This window comes from Mustelus asterias, chromosome 21, assembly GCF_964213995.1.
Source record: "Mustelus asterias chromosome 21, sMusAst1.hap1.1, whole genome shotgun sequence".
Classification (NCBI taxonomy): Eukaryota; Metazoa; Chordata; class Chondrichthyes; order Carcharhiniformes; family Triakidae; genus Mustelus; species Mustelus asterias.
This window is the reverse complement of record NC_135821.1, coordinates 39,574,544-39,594,592: the sequence shown is the minus strand read 5'-3', so window position 1 is coordinate 39,594,592 and position 20,049 is coordinate 39,574,544. Positions and strand designations below refer to the sequence as shown.

General features: G+C 44.0%; 1 protein-coding gene across 1 annotated transcript in view; it reads right to left on the bottom strand.

Moving 5' to 3' along the window:
* The window catches only part of epha10 (EPH receptor A10), a 582,772-nt gene that overhangs the window by 45,188 nt on the left and 517,535 nt on the right, over window positions 1-20,049 (bottom strand). The window contains exon 9 of the mRNA XM_078237784.1: window positions 14,255-14,310. Within this exon, the coding sequence (XP_078093910.1) occupies window positions 14,255-14,310 (56 nt within the window). The remainder of the gene's footprint in view (window positions 1-14,254; window positions 14,311-20,049) is intronic.

Below are 20,049 nucleotides of genomic sequence, written 5' to 3'. Positions count from 1 at the left end.
TTGGACAGGGGGCAACAGTGGAGGTGAATGTTTGCATTTGGGGGAAGGGCACGAAAAGCCTGGGCATGCCTGTCCTGGCCGTGTAAAAGTTTCAAAAAGGAAATCTTATACTTCCCCTTTTCTGAATGGCCAACACTGGCCCACCTTTAAGGATCACTGGGTCAGCAGTTCTGCCTCTGGTAGCATTGAATATAATCTGTGTGGCTCGCGCTTTGCCCATCAGTGCACCAAAATTGTATGCGGGTCCCGCAGAGGTCATTGGAGCCGGGTTACCATATTGAAAATAGGTTACTGCCTGAGAGGGGCAGGCTTCAGAGCAGCCCGTGTTGAGGTCTATCGCAACCTGGCCAAGGCCAGTCCTCCGCTTTATTGAAATAAAGGAAAGGGTCATGTCCGAGACTTACACTAACTCAAACCAGTGCTCCAGAATGACATAACCCCAGTCCAGACTGCGAGCACGGATCTGAAATGCCCGCTGCTCATGTCTCATTGAGTTTGCTCACCGGGGAAACTTGAATTCCATGAAGCCCATGCAGAGATCTGTTAATGATGCCCTGGGTCCTTTGTGGATACGATAACAAGGCCCCTATATATATGGCAGCATCCACTTTGGGAGGAAGAAATTGATCCTTTCCAGTTCACTATTATCCCATTCCCATTGAGTGAAGGCCCTGGAAATCAGGGCCTGTTGTGAAGAATCTGGCCATTTTCTAATGTGCGACACGGCAGAAAAAACTCATCTACATAAAAGTCATCTACTTAACACATGTTTACGTCAACAATTAACTTTGGCCAGCTTCAGGATGCACTGATTCAAGTCACTGTTTCAAAGGGATTTCTTGGCTTTAACTTGCCAAGTTGACGATAAAGCTAAACATGGGCAATCGGGGATGGGCAATAAATGCTGGCCTTGCCAGTGACACTCTGGTCCTGTGAACAAATAAAGAAAAAGCAGCAAAATGATCTGCATCACATCAGTTGCCTGTTCTACATTCCAACTGGAATTCTATTCCATTGACTTCAATACAATAGACCCATTGTGTGTCTCATATAATGTTTGGCTAACATGATTTTATCTGTTTTGTGCCAAATCTCATGTCCAAATTCATCCTGCCATCTCAAGCATAGAAACATCAGGACCATGTTACAGATTCCAGACTATCCATGGGAGGTCAGCTAGAGTAAAATTCATAGCAGAAAGGGCAGTGGGATCTGATCCCTGACTCACGAGGTTTAAGCTTTGCACTCAATGTGGTCTCTCCATTTGATTACAAACTGGCATCCTCTCTCCTCTTCAATGTATGGTGTTCACCTGCAGAGTCGTATCAAAATATGACGGTGCAATTTCTGGCATAACATCCTCCACTCGTATGTCTATATTGATTGCAGAATGCTGTCATCTTTCCATTATACTTGTGCTGTGCGGGTCAGTGCTCCAATCCTGCCATCCCTCCATTACCCAGTCAGTCTTTGCACAATGGTGCACTCAATGATTGAACTCACCACCAAAGGGCATAAGCGTAATGGAAATGCCTTACGTAGGACCAAATCAAATCACAATGATCTCATGTGCGGTGAAACAAATGACCCTTTCTTGGCTGAATGGGTGTTAGAAGTTTAACAAAATTGCGCAGCAGTAAGTCGAGATGCTTTTGTATTGATTCATCTCATGATTTAAAAGATGTTTTCCGAGCAGCGGTTATAATAAACTGGATTAAGATCAGCATTGCGTCATGAGGATTGAATAAATCTGTGGAGAAACTGTGTCTCAATTTCATTTGTGGCACTGCGCTATATTACAAATAAGACTGTTGAATGAGCTGCTCAGGTTTCTTCCATGTAACAAGAGTTCCCAGTCAAGAGAAATTTTCTACCCAACATAAGGTATTGGGAAGTAAAGACAATTAAAGGAAACGTATTTAACACATAGACTATGGCTGGGATTCTTGTGGCTCGAGTGAAGCGGACTGGGAGACAAGAGCCTTTCGCAAGGTTCACGAGTCTCCCAGACGCTTTTTGTTAGTGCAATCAGCTCTCCGTCAGCGCGGAGCTTTGATCTGATTTATTATTGTCACATGTATTAGTATACAGTGAAAAGTATTGTTTCTTGCGCGCTATACAGACAAAGCATACTGTTCATAGAGAAGGAAACGAGAGGGTGCAGAATGTAGTGTTACAGTCATAGCTGGGGTGCAGAGAAAGATCAACGTAGTGCGAGGTAGGTTCATTCAAACATCTGATGGCAATAGGGAAGAAGCTGTTCTTGAGTCTGTTGATACGTGACCTCAGACTTTGTATCTTTTTTCCCGACGGAAGGTGGTGGAAGAGTGAATGTCTGTGGTGCATGGGGTCCTTAATTATATTAGCTGCTTTTCCGAGGCAGTGGGAAGTGTAGACAGAATCAATGGATGGGAGGCTGGTTTGCGTGATGGATTGGGCTTCATTCACGACCTTTCGTAGTTTCTTGCTGAGTATCATATGGAAATGTCATGGAAATTGACATTTCCATATGATTAGCAGACCCAGGACGGTATTCTCCATCTGGCATGAGTCCCAGGGCCAAGCTTTGCTCGACTTTCCCCCAGCCCTCCCTTAGCACTGGCTCCCTGGGCTCTGCTTCTGGCCTCTCTGTGTCCATCTCACTACCAGGACTGGGCCTGGGTTTCATGTGGTGCTGTCTCCCTCCCAGCTCCAACTCTTCCATCTCTGCCACCTCCTCCCCAGCTCAGGCTGCAGTCTGCTGGCGACAAGCGCGTGTGTGATACTATCACTGGCAGGTTAATGTTGCTTCTGTCGCCTGTCCCAAATCCAGTGGGAGCACAAGGGAGATTTGAAAACTCTTTTATTCCACCACTGGGGACAGTCAGAATGTAGTATAAAACAGAGCATTGTAAACGGGAGAGTAGTGAAAGGAAGTAGACACTAAATGAGGACTGATGTAAGAATGCAGATACCGGCATGTTCTCGAGTGACAGCTGCAAACTGTACACCGAGAGATAAGTGCAGAACATTATCTAACAGTTCCTGGGAAGAGAGTGTATGATTGGCAGATTGAGACTCTTATACAGAGAGATAAGTGCAGGAAGTTCACTAATGGTTCCATAGAGTCTGATTGATAACTCGAGACAGGATTAGAGTAAAATTCAAGGATATAAAATTGGTTGAAGGCAACACCCCCCACTCTGAGCTCAGAGACAGCAGCTAGTGCTGACAAAGTTAGCAACTATTCAAACTGGGATCCAGGGCTTCCCTGGGATCCAGTCTATCCCAAGAGCTACACAATTTATGAGTTAATACAGAGGAGTGAAGATAAGGGCAATTATAATGGTATGAGGAAGGAGTTGTTCAAGGTGAACTGGGTAAACAAGCTAAGATACAGGTCAGTAGATGAGCAGTTACAGATGTTCGAACAGCTGGTCCAAAATGCTCAGCAGGAATTTATCCTAATCAAAAAGAGGGATTCCACAAGACAAAGGAAAAATCCATAGCTCGAGGAGGTCAAGGATAATGTTAAATTGAAAAGCAGATACACAAAGTGGCCAGAGATAGTGGTAGACCAGAGAATTGGGAAGTTTTTAGGATCCAGCAGCAAAAGACTAAGAAGCTCATAAGAAGGCAGAAAATGAATTTTGAGAGAAATTTGCATGCAACATAAAAATAAACAGTAAGAGTTTCTATGGCTATATGTGGGATTCAACTATGGTTTGCCCAGTTAAAAGGTTTCATTTTAAGATATTTCTGTCTAATGTAACTAATTGTGCTCTGCTTTGAGCTAACTTAAGTTAATTTTGCCCACATTTTAAAATTCAGCTTGGAATTCTGGGTTCAGCCTAGAAACATGACTGCATTCGCTGAAAGTACAACGTAAGGTAAACAGGCATTCTCAGAAGGTAAACCGAAGCTTTCATGGCCACAGACGCCAATTGTTTATACCCGAGACTGCTTGTACCCAGCTCTTTAATAACAAAGATAAGTATTTAATTATATTGTGGTAACATCTATATGTTTTCAGTTCAGTTCAGTCGGTGTTCAGTTGCTGTTTGAATCCTGCACAAACTTTTGAGGCAAGATCGCTTCTCTCTCTTACCAGTAAAATTAATCTTTCGCTCTCTGTAAAATGCTAATTATAAAGGACGCTTAATAAAGAAGTTTCCACTTCGAACCAGTTGTGCCTATGTCTTTTCTAAAGGAATGAACAGATCCTACACTATATAAATAGGAAGTGGGCGGCTAAGGTAAATGTGGGATCTCTACTGAACGAGGCTGGTGAATTGATAACAGCAAACAAAGAAACACTCCCTGAATCGAGAGCTCATTGAAAAATTATGACAAAAGCATTGACAATCTCCTCACCTACCTCCTTAAAGTTCTGTGGGGAAAACCATCACTATTACGTTTTTCTAATTCTTTTCTATGGATTGAGTCAACCATTGTGAGTTCCAGTCCTTTATTCATTATTAGCTTCTCTGAAATATGAGGTATATTATCCTCTTCTTCTTCGTGAAGACTGACACAAGGCAATTATTCAACAAGTTTGCCATTACCCTATTTTCATTTGCAATATTAGTTGGCCAGCGTACTCTCAACTCCATTTCTCTTTCTAATGCCATTGCAAATACTGTGCGTATTAATCTTGATGCCCATGATGTGGGAGATGCCGGCATTGGACTGGGGTGGGCACAGTAAGGAGTCTCACAACACCAGGTTAAAATCCAACAGGTGTATTTGGAATCATGAACTGCTCCTTCCTCAGGTGAGTCTTGATATCCTTTGCAAATTTATTTTGTTATTTCCTTCTGCAACTCTTATTAATTTTCTTGTCTTCATTTGCTGTTGTTTCTATCTGCCAGCCCCACGGGTCTACAGTATTCTTTGCACATTTCTATGTTCTTTCCTTTTGTTTTATGTAACCTCTCGCCTATCTTCCTTACTCAGGCTGTTTTATTTAGGAAGCAGAGTTCCTAGCCTGACTAGCCCTCAATTGAGCTCAATTCTTTTATGAACATACCCCACTGTTTGTCTGTAGTATTACCCAGTAATGGTTTTCACCAGTTTACTGTCATCAGTCAACAACTTTAGCATACGTCTTTTTCGTGTCTTTAACCAAACAAAATATCCTAAGGTGCATTATCAAACAAAATTTGACACTGAGGCACCTAGGAGATATTGGCCAGGATGTTACCACCTCACCTGCCACAGAATCTGCACGGGCAAGGGTTCGACAACAAAATCTCCATTGACCTCGGGTGGGAATTTCCGGTCTCGCCCGAGTGTGGCCGTAAAATCCCGCCCATCAGGTCAGATGACTAAAACCGTGGTCAAAGAGGTGGATTTACAGAAACATCTTAAAGTGGGAGAGAGAGAGCTAGAGAGGGAATTCCAGAGCTTTGGACCTTGCCATGGCTACCAATGGCAAAGTGGAAAATGGGAGATGGTAAAGAGGCCAGAATACCTCTTGATGGAGTGTAGGGTTGGGAGAGACTTTAAGAGATAGGGATGAGTGAAGCAATGGGGGGGCACGGGGATTTGAAAATACAAACAGGACTTTGTGAAATGCCAGACCAACAGCCAATTTAGGACAAGCAACAAGAAGGGTGATGGCTAAACAAGACTTTGCACATGGACTTGAAGGAGTTCCAGTTTATGCAGGATGGATAACAGGAGGCAGGTTGAGAGAGCACTGTAATAGTCAAGTACAGGATTCTGAATAGGTATGCATTACTGTCTCATTCTATTAAAGATAAGGCTACCAAAGTCTAATAAGCTTAACAAATGAGTTAGATTTCTTTTTTTCAAACCAAACATTGAATTGCTATCAGATTATGTTCACTGTGGTACACAGGGAAATGCTCCCTTATTAAATTATTCACTAAGTCTGGCTCAATATTCCCTACTAAATCTTTTCAGTTTCTTAAACGAATGCAGGCTGAAATGTAATCTGACCTGATGGAGAGAAAGTGCAATCTCCCATTCGTAAGAACAGGCAATTACACAGATAACACCAATTACTGAATAAAAATATTAATTTGGTGCAGCAAGATGAATGATTATCCTGCATTAAACATCTCGCAGTTTGAGAAAGTGAATAAATTTGGAGCTGCCTCATTAATAATGCAGATTTCTATCTATTTATCATTGCATTAATTAGTCATCGGATTGGCGTGACACCGTAGAGGTACAACGTATCTCTGCCAAGAGATGGAGCACAGAATTTTTCCAGCTGATTGGACACATGTTCAAGGGTGAAAAATTCCCAGAAACTGACGTCAGGTCAGATTTCCAACATGATCCTGCCTTCCTCTGGGATTCCCCTGGGCGGGGTTGAAAGGGAGCAGGGAACTTCCTTCAATCTGTGGAGGAAGTAATCAGATCGTTGTCAAGGCAGTTATGGAGCCAGTTGTGAGGTGCTCCAACCCAGATTCCCGGATTTCCCAGTGATGCAACCTGAAAGCAAGTCGCTAGGGTCACCATGGCAGGAAATCATAGAATAGAATCCCTACAGTGCAGAAGGAGGCCTGAATCTGCACTGACAACAATCCCACCCAGGCCCTATCCCCGTAAACCTACATATTTACCCGCTAATCCTTCTAACCTCCGCATCCCAGGACAATAAGGGGCAATTTATCATGGCCAATCAACCTAACCCGCACATCTTTGGACTGTGGGAGGAAACCGGAGCACCCGGAGGAAACCCACGCAGACACGGGGAGAACGTGCAAACTCCACACAGATAGTAACCCGAAAGGAAGAGCTTCTTCGCTGAAACTGACTAACTGGGAAGGTATTGATCAGTTATGTTGAAGAGCCTCAGCTATGGCCATTGCGGGGCTACTGTTTAAAGCACCTCTTCTCTCAGAGAGTGCTTTGACACCATGAGAGGTGATGACAACCTGATGGCAGGGACTTCAGCTGTCTAGCATTTCATTCACCTGCTGTGGTACTTTGCTATTGCCAGCTCTCACCATGTATCAATTTTTAATTCATTCATGGGATGTGGGCGTCACTGGCTGGGCCACCATTTATTTCCCATCTCCAACTGCTCTTGTTCAGAGGGCAGTTAAGAGTCAACCACAATGCTATGGTTCTGGAGTCACATATACAGCAGATTTCCTTTGCTAAATGACATTAAAGAACAGGGCAAACAACAATGGTTTCATGGTCATATTCCAGATTTTTACTGAATTCAGATTTTGTCATCTTGCCATGGCAGGATTCGAACCTGGGTCTCTGGAATACTAGTCCAGTGGCAATACCACTACGCTCATTCGCCCTTCCACCATCCATTCCTGCTGGGGATTCAGAGAAGCACTCACACCACCATCAGCTGGTCCAGCAGCAGTGGCAACACCAGAAGCTTTTCCCTCAGTCAAATGGCTTTTCACAGGACAGAGGGGATAATGCCCAGCTGAAAGAAGGTGAGAACTCCATACCCCACCCCAGTGGTCTACATGCAGAGGATCAGCTCTCCTCACATGTCTGAGCACCACTACCTCAGGAGAGTTGCAATTTCCTGGAACGAGACCTTCCCATGGACGTGGTGGGCACCCATTGACATTTTGTGACAAGGAACCGGTCACTGGAGAGCCAGTACACCAACAGTGCCTCTTCCCCCAACACTTGCTCCTCACCCTCTCTGCCCCCCACCCCAGAAGTGGCAGCTCACCACCACCTTCTTAAGCGCAATTAGGAATGGGCAACAACTGTTAGCCTTAGCAAACCCGTAAACCGTGAAAGAATAAGATAAACCCTCTGTGCTGTTGTGGGAGCATGCCCACTGGAAGCCAGTCAGCCCTAGTAGGTAATGGGGAGAATTACACCATTAGTTAAACCCAGGACAGTAGCCCCCACAACAGGACTGGATTGGTCCGTGCCAAGTTAACTGGCCTTAATAGAAGAGTCTCTTGCATTGTGAAATCCAGCAGGGTCCCTACACCCCAACTCCACATTGATACAGCTATGTCTCACTGCTTACAGATCAGGATTGGCACTCCTGCATGTGGTATCAGAGGGACGGAGGTTCCCACGTAACCACATCATAAACAGAGCTGGAATTATCAGTGTAAGAAATGTGCGTTAGAAAGCATCTCCCAGAAGAATCATAGAATCCCCACAATGCAGAAAAAGGCCATTCGGCCTATCAGATCTGCACCAAGTTTCCAAAAGAGCACCCCACCCAGGCACTCTCCTCCGCCCTATCTTCATAACCGCGCATTGACCATGGCTAATCCACCTAACCAACAGATCTTTGGACACTAAGAGACAATTAAGCAGGGCCAATCCACCTAACCTGCACATCCTTGGACTGTGGGAGGAAACCGGAGCACCTGGAGGAAACCCACGCAGAAACGGGGAGAACATGTAAACTTCACACAGTTATCCAAGGACAGAATCGAACCCGAGGCCCTGCCGCTGTGAGGCAGCAGTGCTAACCACTGTGTCACTCTTGGAATAGGGCAGAATTACGCACTGTGAGATGTCAGGGCTCTTGTTGTGGAATTGGGAGATTTGGATAAGGAAGTGGATCAGGAGGTGAATCACATGTCTTACTCCTCTACAAACGAGTACTTGGATACACCAATACATTGCATCTCCACAGCCCTCCTCCTGTTCTGCGATGTTAAACATGCACCATAAATATTGAGTTTCCTTTCCTGAATGGAAAAGTAATCAGACCATCCACCTTTGAACAGAGAGCACGCAGGAGCTTTAATATACTCTGGGCCTTCTGCCCTTTGGTCTATGCTAACTCAGAGGAACATTATTCCTTCAGCAGGTAGCAGGCAAGATTTTTGCTATGCATTTCACATCTGGATTTTTGACTTTGCCCGACTGGCAACGATTAAATGTTCAGGAAATCAGAGATAGTGCACGCACACCTGAATCCCTGGTAGACATTCTCCTCCGAGTCACTCACCATCTTGACTTGGGAATATATCACCATTCCTTAATGGTCACTGGGCCAAAATCCTTGAACTCCCTTCTTAACAGTGAGAAGTCTCACAACACCAGGTTAAAGGCGGTATCATGAGCTTTCGGAGCACTACTCCTTCATCACCTGTTGAAGGAGCGACACTCCAAAAGCTCGTGATACCAAATAAACTTGTTGGGCTTTAACCTGGTGTTGTGAGGCTTCTTACTGTGCCCACCTCAGTCCTACACCAGCATCTCCATGTTCCTTCTTAACAGCACTGAGGGTGTACAAACACCTTAGGGAATGCAGCAGTTCAAGAAGGCAGCTCACCAACACCCTTATCAAGGGAAACTAGGGATGGCCAATAAATACTAGCCTCGCCAGCGACGTCCACATTCATAAATAAATAAACAAAAAATATCTCCTGCTTTGACCCAGAATAAATTTCTTAGGTCTCTGCTTTGGTGCATTAATGGCACTATATGATTGTAAGTTGGTTGTTGTTGTTGTGGAATGCTTTCCCTGAAATTTCTATTCCAGCATTCCCAATCCCTGAAGAGTAGCTCTTTCAAAAGCTTCATTTACCTTGAGTGACTTCTAAAGCTGCTTTTCCTTCATTATTCTTATCTTTGCTGTGCACAGTGCCGGGAAGTGCTCAGGCTATGAGATAGCACTCAGAGTTGGAGAGATAAGCCTGTCAGCTAAAATCCCCCGTGGAATTAGTTTTACTAAAACAAACAGAAGTGCTGATGCCAGCACACTTCCGAAACATTAGAGATCTTCGCATCAATCCAAGTCCTGATAATGGACAACAAGATTTCTGCTGCACCGTTGCGTAATCAGATTTTTAATGCCAGTATAGGGTGCACAATGGAGCTAACTGGACTACTAAGTAACGGGGAGGTGCCACAGCACATTGCCAATGAGATCATGGACTAAGTTCAGTAATCATGCCTAAAATTGCCTACACAATGCAATTCGCAATCTCGCTTCTGATAGGTAGGGGATTCAGTGTTAATGATGTGCAAACGTCACACCAAGACAGTACAGCACAGGGTCAACTTACCAGCTGGGTTCAAGGCTATCCAACCAATCCAGAACCAGGGACCCAGGAGAGACGGAGTGACATTTCAGGCAATGAGAAAGGGGTACCGATGGTGGGTGGGAACGTGGCGGTGTTGGAGGTAGGCATGGAAGGGACAACAGGAGACACCCAGGCCTGAAGGAGCACACTTAACACTTCGGCCCCACAAACAAATATTTAAATGACTGACTTTTCCGGGTCTCTTTCCTGTCCCCTTGCTGCTACGTTTGTCTTGTGGAGAATCCAGAATGGCTTCATCTCTCAGGCCTTGGTTAAAAATTACTGTCAGGCCCCAATGATATCATCAGAGCCCACTCTGGATAGTTAATGGAAGACCGTTTGCTCGGCCATTTAGGACCGAGATGGGAAAGTATTTCTTAACTCAGAGCGTGGTAAATGTTTGGAATTCCCTATCCCAGAGGGCTGTGGAGGCTCAGTCATTGCATCTGTCCAAGACAGAGATTTATAAATTTCTAGATAGTAAAGACACCAAGGGAAATGGTGATAGTGCAGGAAAATGTCATTGAGGTAGAAAATCAGCCATGATCTAATTGCATGGCGGGTGTAGGATCAAGGGGCTGAATGGCCTACTCCTGCTCCTATTCCCTATGTTGTTATATTTCCAATTGCCTTTCAATGAGTGCACCATACCTCTGTTAAATGCGATAAGTTAAAATGATACCCTGCGGGATAAGAGTCGGATTGAAGGTTGCTTCCTCGACTTAACTACTCTGGTACCTACTCCATTTCCGCAACTGGCATCCCCATCCACACTGGCAGTGGAGCACAGCACATCAGTGCAAACAACAAGGCTGACACAAAGTACTGACTGGATGATCCAGCTTGGCCTCCTCCTGAGGTCCCCATCAGCACAGATGCCAGTCTTTAGACAAATTAATTCACTCCACATGAAATGGGTGAGCACGCTGGATGCAGCAAAGACTATGGATCCAAACAACAGCCTGTCTGCAGTGTTGAAGATTGGTCCAGAACTAGCCATACCCTAGCCCAGTTGCTCAAGTATGGTTACAACACTAACATCGATCTGGCAATGTGGAGAATTTCCCGGATATGGAGTTCACAAAAGGCAGGGTAAATCCAATCTGGTCAATTACCATCCATTGGTCTGCTAAAGAGCTGAACCCTAGACAATAAGGTGATGTGAGAGTGACTGCCCTTGATATCAAGACAGCACTTGACCAAGTCCGGCATCAAAGAGAACTAGCAAAATTGAAGCAAGGGGGAATAAGGGAAAAATCTCTCCATTGGCTGGAGTCCATGCCCAGCAGAAAGGAAATGGCCATTGTTGTTTGAGGTCAATTACCTCAGTCCCAGGAAGTTGTTGCTGTCGTTCCTTACAGCAATGTCCTTTCCCCACCATCTTCAGCTCCCTCTATCATTGTTATATATTTAAATGGTTGCATAGTTGCTTTAAGAGCTGATCACATGATTTGATGGTGATGTCATTCAGGTGGTGCAGAGACCGCTGTTTTACTTTGTTTGTTCTCTGTACAGACAAGAGGTCCTAGAATTAATCTGTTGTTGTTAGTTTGAATCTGTGCAAACCACATCTTTTCTTTTTGTTTAAAACCCACAACCCCTAACATAGTTAGGACATTACAAGCATATAATCAGGAGTGTCGATGTTTACTGATGATTGCACAATGTTCAGCATCATTTGCGACTCCTCAAATACGTCCATATGGAGCAAGACCTAGACAACATTCAAGCTTGGGCTGAGAAATAGCAAGTAGCATACACGCCATGCAAGTGCCAGGCAATGACCATCTCAACAAGACAAAATCTAACCATCGCCTCTTGGCATTACCATCGCTGAATCCCCCACTATCAACATCCTAGTGGTTACCATTTACCAGAGACTGAACTGGATTAGCCATATAAACACTGTGGCCACAAAAGCAAGTCAGAGGCTGGGAATTTTGAGGTGAGTAACTCAGCTCTTGACTCCCTAAGGCACGTCCACCATCCACAGGGCATAAGTCAGGAGTTTAATGGAATACTCCTCGCTTGTCTGGATGAGTGCAGTTCCAACGACACTCAAGAAACTCACCACCATCCAGAACAAAGCAGCCCTCTTGATCGGCATCCCACCCACCACCGCCGATGCATAGTGTCAGCAGTGTGTACCACCTACAACACCCACTGAAACAACTTGCTAAGGATTCATCATCAGCCGCTTCCAACCCACAACCTCTACTGCCCAGAAGGTCAAGGGCAGCATGGGAACATCACCAGGTTCCCCTCCAAGAGTGACTTAGAAATGTAATGTCTGCCCTCCCTGTCGCTGGATCAAAGACCTGGAACATTCTCCGCACTATGGATGTACCCATGTCAGATGGATGTCAGCAGTTCAAGGCGATGTCTCACCACCACTCTCTCAGGGGCAATGAGGAATGGGCAATAAACGTTGGCCTTGCGAGCGATGCTCACATTTCATGAATGAGAATTTTCTTTTTAATCCCATGAGAGAGGCAGAGTTAAAAACTGGCATGTTTCTTTCTTGCTGCTCTCCCGACTTCAGTTCTTGGGGAAGAATAGAATGATGTTCTTTCACTACATTGATTATGTGATGCTTGTGACTCAGTTTCACTTCCTTATTTATGGAACCTTCTATTTTTGCCTCCACGATGATGGGCCACGTGATTAGCTTGGAATTGTTCGGGTAGCAATGAGTATGCCTAAGCATGATGGGCTGAATGGCCTCCTTTCATAGTGTAGATGAGTGTGATTCTGTGTTTATGAAATAGGCCCTTCGTGATTGATTCCTTTCATTCAGACATTTAAAAATAGTTGTTGACTTTCTTTCCAATTCTGGATTGATTTAGATGGGTGCTCTGGTTTCCCTGGGCCTTTTTGGGGTTCTCTAACAGGTCATGACGTTGACCCCCAACAGTGAAGCTGACAGATCACCAACAATCACCATGGAGAGGAGGGGATTAATCAGAATTCTCAATGATCTCAGTATTGGTACCGGGTTCTGGTCTTCATATTCTAAAGAAAGTTTAAGATTAATTACGAAGTTACTATGAAAATCCCCTAATCGCCACACTCTGGTGCCTGTTCGGGTACTGAGGGAGAAAAAGTTAAAAGTTTATTTACTAGTCACAAGTAAAGCTTAGATTAACACTGCAATGAAGTTACTGTGAAATTCCCCTAGTCGCCACACTCCGGTGTCTGTTGAATTGACCATAGCCAATGTACCTGACCAGCACATCTTTTGGACTGTGGGAGGAAACCGGAGCACACAGAGGAAACCCACGCAGATACGGGGAGAATGCGCAGAATCCACACAGACAGTGACCCAAGCCAGGAATCAAACCTGGGTCCCTGGCGCTGTGAGGCAACAGTGCTAACCACTGTGCCGCCCCAGTATAGAATTCAGGAGAAATGTCTTTATCTAGAGAGTGATTAGAATGTGGATCCTGCTCCATCAGCAGTAGTTGAGGAAAATAGCACTGATACATGTGTGTGGAACAAAGATAATCGCATGGAGTAGAAAGAGGTAGGATGGGCTCACAATGCTGAACAAAATGGGATGGAAGCAGGCTTGTGTGGAGCAAAGGCAGTGACTCAGACCCGATGGGATGAACTACCTGCTTTTGTGCTGTAATTTTTATATAATTCTATGTGAAACGTGTTTGACACATGGCATTACACATATTCTGCAATCTTATCAAGATTGATGCTTTCAAGCAAGAGAGAAGGCATTGGAGGAAGGAACGCCAACAGAAGTTGTTCTCAGCAAGGAATCATGCAACCAGTCCCTCCTCACAACTGCAGTCAAATAACCACAGTTACACAAAAGATAAAAGCATATTTGAATTCGAGATTTACTGCTACAAGTTGACTGATCTAAGAAAAAGAAAGAAAACTTTTCAATTACAGCAAACACAACATCCAAATATCTAAAGACTGCAGTGAGCTAGTACAGAAGACTCAACAGAATAATTCATGGCATGGTTTGCCTGAGGCACCCAGTTCTTATATATGTATGATTGCTTTGTGCTGTCTGTGCTAGCAGCACGGTTAATAGGAATATGAAGTTGTCAATTTGACCATCTCCGGGTGAGTTTTATTACAAACTCATCGGGGTAACTATGCTTCAGAAAAAAGCAATTGTACTGACAGCACACCAACAACCCCACCCAGGAAGTGCATTATTAAAACAATGTTATTGTAGCGTAGTGGTTGTGAAATGTAACCTGTGCATCTCTTGTTAGTCTGCGGGTGGTACTTACAGTGAAAGTAAAGCTCCTCATCTCCATCTTGACTGGCCTTGCTGTACCCACAATGCCTGAAAAAGATGGGATTCAAAGTTCACATCATCATGTATGTTTAGACCAATTACAACCAACTTAAGAAATAAATCATCCAACAACAATTGTCAGTGATTCTTGCAGCTTTTTCAACACTTATTTTTCCAGGCACGTAGGAACTGGGGTTGGTTATTCAACCCCATGAAGCAGCTCCATCATTCTGTTGGATTTTGACTGATCTTTATCCAAGTTCTATTTACGCACCTTGATTCCAGAGACCTCAGTTCACTTACTGACCAAAAATCTATTACTCTCAGTATTTACATTTTTAATTGAACTTTTTTGGAGAGCGTTTCAGATTTTTAATACCCTTTCTTGTTAAGAAATGCTTTCTAAGATCACCTTAATGAGTAAGCTCCAATTTTCAGATTCTACCCCATTATCCTGTACTTCGCTATCAAAGAAAGTAGACTCTCTTTCTATCTACCCTATCAAATCCTTTAATCACGTTTAAATACCTCAATTCCTTAATCTCTGATACTCAAACAGATACATGTCTAATCAGTACAATGTGTCCACACAATATAACCATTTTCCCACAGGTGATCATTCTGGTATATGTACATGGCACCTTGCCAGCTAGTGTATCTTCCCTCCGGTATTGTGCCATGAACTGAACACAGTGCTCATAAAATGGCCTAATCATTTTATACAGTTACCTGGAATGTATAGAACAGAGACAGTCGTTCAGGTCAACTGGCCAATGTTGGTGCTTATGTTCCCCACGGGTCTCCTCCTATCCCTTTTTACATCACCCTAATGGCATAACATAGGAATAAGGAACCTTGGTTCTCGAGGGAGATTGTAACACTGATTAAGAGGAAGAGAGAGTTGTATGAAATGTACAGGCAGCAAGGAACACATCAGATGTTCGAGGAGTATAAAAAGTGCAAGAAGCTACTTAAGAGGGAAATCAGGAGGGCTAAAAGAAGACATGAGGTTGCTTTGGCAGACAGAGTGAAGGAAAATCCAAAGAGCTTCTATAGGTATGTTATGAGCAAAAGGATAGTGAGGGATAAAATTGGTCCTCTTGAAGACCAGAGTGGTAGACTGTGTATGGAACCAAAAGAGATGGGGGAGATACTAAATGGTTTTTTTGCATCCGTATTTACTGAGGAAACGGGCATGGAGTCTACGGAAATAGGGCAAACTGGTAGGGAGGCCATGGAACCTTTACAGATTAAAGGGGAGGAGGTGCTCGCTGTCTTGAGGCAAATCAGAGTGGATAAATCCCCAGGACCGGACAGGGTATTCCCACGGACCTTGAGGGAAGCTAGTGTTGAACTTGCAGGGGCCCTGGCAGACATATTTAAAATGTCAGTATTCACGGGGGAGGTGCCGGATGATTGGAGGGTGGCTCATGTTGTTCCGTTGTTTAAAAAAGGTTCCAAAAGAAATCCGGGAAATTATCGGCCAGTAAGTTTGACGTCGGTGGTGGGCAAGTTATTGGAAGGTGTGATACGGGATAGGATCTACAAATATTTGGATAGACAGGGACTTATTAGGGAGAGTCAACATGGCTTTGTGCGTGGTAGGTCATGTTTGACCAATCTATTAGAGTTTTTCGAGGAGGTTACCAGGAAAGTGGATGAAGGGAAGGCGGTGGATGTTGTCTACCTGGATTTCAGCAAGGCCTTTGACAAGGTCCCTCATGGGAGGTTAGTTAGGAAGGTTCAGTCGCTAGGTATACATGGGGAGGTAGTAAATTGGATAAGACACTGGCTCAATGGAAGAAGCCAGAGAGTGATTGTGGAGGATTGTTTCTCTGAGTGGAGGCCTGTGACTAGTGGTGTGCCGCAGGGATCGGTGTTGGGTCCATTGTTGTTTGTCATCTATATCAATGATCTGGATGATAATGTGGTAAATTGGATCAGCAAGTTTGCTGATGATACAAAGATTGGAGGTGTAGTGGACAGTGAGGAAGGTTTTCAAAGCTTGCAGAGGGATTTGGACCAACTAGAAAAATGGGCTGAAAAATGGCAAATGGAATTTAACGCAGACAAGTGTGAGATATTGCACTTTGGAAGGACAAATCAAAGTAGAACGTACAGGGTAAATGGTAGGACTCTGAAGAGTGCAGTTGAACAGAGGGATCTGGGAATACAGGTACAGAATTCCCTAAAAGTGACGTCACAGTTGGATAGGGTCGTAAAGAGTGCCTTTGGTACATTGGCCTTTATAAATCGGAGTATCGAGTATAAAAATTGGAGTGTTATGGTAAGGATATATAAGGCATTGGTGAGGCCGAATTTGGAGTATTGTGTACAGTTTTGGTCATCTAGTTACAGGAAGGATGTAAATAAGATTGAAAGAGTGCAGAGAAGGTTCACAAGGATGTTGCCGGGACTTGAGAAGCTGAGTTACAGAGAGAGATTGAATAGGTTGGGACTTTATTCCCTGGAGCGTAGAAGATTGAGGGGAGATTTGATAGAGGTGTATAAGATTTTGATGGGTATAGATAGAGTGAATGCAAGCAGGCTTTTTCCGCTGAGGCTAGGGGAGAAAAAAACCAGAGGGCATGGGTTAAGGGTGAAAGGAGAAAAGTTTAAAGGGAATATTAGGGGGGGCTTCTTCATGCAGAGAGTGGTGGGAGCGTGGAATGAGCTGCCAGATAAAGTGGTAAATGCGGGGTCACTTTTAACATTTAAGAAAAACTTGGACGGGTTCATGGATGAGAGGGGTGTGGAGGGATATGGTCCAAGTGCAGGTCAGTGGGACTAGGCATAAATGGTTCGGCACAGACAAGAAGGGCCAAAAGGCCTGTTTCTGAGCTGTAATTTTCTATGGTTCTATGGTTCTATGGTTTTATTCTTTTCTTCCTCAGAATGTATTAATCTAGCTTTTCTATTAATGTATCTATACAATTTGCCAAAACAACTTCACATGGTGATGAGTTCCACATTCTAACCATTCTCTGGCTGAAGAAGTTTCTCCCAAATTCATCATCAGTTATATCGGTGACGATTTTAGAAACATAGAAAATAGGAGCAGGTGTAGGCCATTCGGCCCTCCGAGGCTGGCTCATCAGCCAATTCACAACCTGATCCCGCCTCTCCTCACCTTATCCTTTGATGCTCTTCACCTTGAGAGCTATATTTAACTCCTTCTTGAAGTCATACCATGTTTCGGCCTCGACTGCTTTCTGTGGTAATGAATTCCACGGGTTTGCCACTTTCTAGATGAAGAAATTTCTCCTCATCTCATTCCTAAAAAGCTGACCCCATACCCTTAGACTATGACCCCTGATTCTGGACTCCCCCATCGTCAGGGACATCCTTCATGTATCTATCTGTTTTGTCTTGCTAGAACTTCATAAGTTTCTATGAGATCCCCCCATTCTTTTGAATTCCAGCAAATATAATCCTAACCATCTTAATCACTCATCATACATCAGTCCCCCCATCCCAGGCATCAGTCTGGTAAACCTTCGCTGTACTCCCTCCATAGCAAGAACATACTTCCTCAGATAAGGAGAGTAAAACTGCACACAATATTCCAGGTGTAACCTCACCAAGGTCCGGTATAATTGCAGTAAGGCATCCCTGCTCCTGCACTCAAATCCTCTCGCTATGAAGACCAACATACCATTTGCCTTCTTTATGGCCTGCTGCACCTGCGCGCTTACCTTCAGCAACTGCTGTATAAGGACACCCAGGTCTCGTCGTACATTTCCCCTGCCTCTTAATGTATGGCCATTCATGTATATGAACCCAAAGCTTTGGGGTTCCCACAATTGAGAACATTATCTCTATATCTGTCCTTTCAAAACCTTTCACAGGCAAAAAGATATTAATCAAGTCACCTCTTAGCTTTCTCTTTTGCAGGGAAAACATTTCCAGTCTGTTTATTTCTCCTGCTAGACAGTGCCTCTCATCATCCTTTTGGTACCTTCTCCAGTGTTCTATATGACTTACACAAAATCAGGACTGAGTATATACACAGTACTCCAGTTGAGGGCCAACCAAGTTTTTAAATTAACTGCTGTTTCCCAATTCTGTCACTCTGGAAATAAACCTCAGTTGCTTTATTTGCTTCTTAATAGCCTTATTAACATGCGTTGCTCCTTTAATGATTTGTGTCTCAGTATCCCCTGCATTCCTTTGCTGCTCTATCCCCATTTTCCAAGGAATATGTGACCTCCTTATTCTTCCTACCAAGATGCTTAGCTTTATTGAAATTCATTTTGCAATTACATATCCATTCTCCAAGGTCAATGTCTTCTTGCAGTTTCTCACAGTATTTCTCATTCTTGACAATACACCCCAATTTGGTGTCCGCAAATTTTGAAATGATATTTTTAATTCCAGGGCCCAATAGTTAGCTGTAGAATAACAATTTGCCAATTCTCCTTCCATCATTACGCTGGCTACAGCTTTCACTGCAGTCATTTTCTGCCATTTGATCCAAATAATTATTATACATGTCTGAGCCAAAGTAACAATAACTGGAAGGCAATCTGCCTTGCACATATCCACACAAACATTCATTCTGGATGTATCACAGCTTGGTATGGCTCCTGCTCTGACCAAAACCGCAAGAAACTACAAAGGGTCGTGAATGAAGCCCAGTCCATCACTCAAACCAGCCTCCCATCCATTGACTCGGTCTACACTTCCTGCTGCCTCGGAAAAGCAGCCAGCATAATCAAGGACCCCATGCACCCCAGACATTCTCTCTTCCACCTTCTTCCATTGGGAAAAAGATACAAAGTCTGAGGTCATGTACCAACCGAACAGCTTCTTCCCTTCTGCCATCAGACTTTTGAATGGACCTACCTTGCACTAAGTTGATCTTTCTCTGCACACTAGCTATGACTGTAACACTACATTCTGCACTCTCTCCTTTCCTTCTCTATGAACGGTATGCTTTGTCTGTATAGCGCAAGAAACAATACTTTTCATTGTACACTAATACATGTGACAATAATAAATCAAATTAAATCAAACATGGTGCTTTGCAATCAAGAGCAGGACCACTGGACAATTCTCTCCCCTTTCTCTCCCGAGCTTTGTTGCAGTGGATCTCACCATATAGCTTCAACTTACACCCTGACTAATGCTCAGCTTATTCAACACAAACTGGAGACTGATTCAAGGCCCTCCTTGTGTGTGTGGCAGTATTTTTGTGATAAGCACAGCCCTGAAGAAGAAACCCCAACTTGACATCAATCAAGAGGACAATGGCTCCCACAGGAGAGTTCCTGATCAGGTCAACTCCATTGAACTTTACATCATCATTGTTGATGTCTGCCATCTCAACAATCATCTCTCCCCCCCGGCCCCACTGCTTCAGAATTCCTCAGATTCAGCTAAGCACTTAATCATTGAAGGATTGCAGTACAGAAAGAGGCCATTTCATCCGTCTAACCTGTATCTGCTCTTTGCAAGAGAAACTCACCTAGTCTCTCTCTCCCCCACGTTCTCTCTGTAGCCTTGCATTTATTTTGTCAGGTAATTGTCCAATTCGCTTTTGACAGCCACAATTGAATCTGCCTCCACCACACTTTCAGGCGGTGCGTTCCAGATCTTAACCATTTGCTGTGTAAAAACATTTTTCCTCGTGTTGTTGTTGCTTCATTTGCCAATCACCTTAAATGGGTACCTTCTGGTGCTCTACCCTCCTGCCAGCAGTAGCAGTGTCTCCATAACTACCGTACCCAGACTTCTCATGATTTTGTACACCTCTATCAAATCTCCTCTTAATCTTCTCTTCTCCAA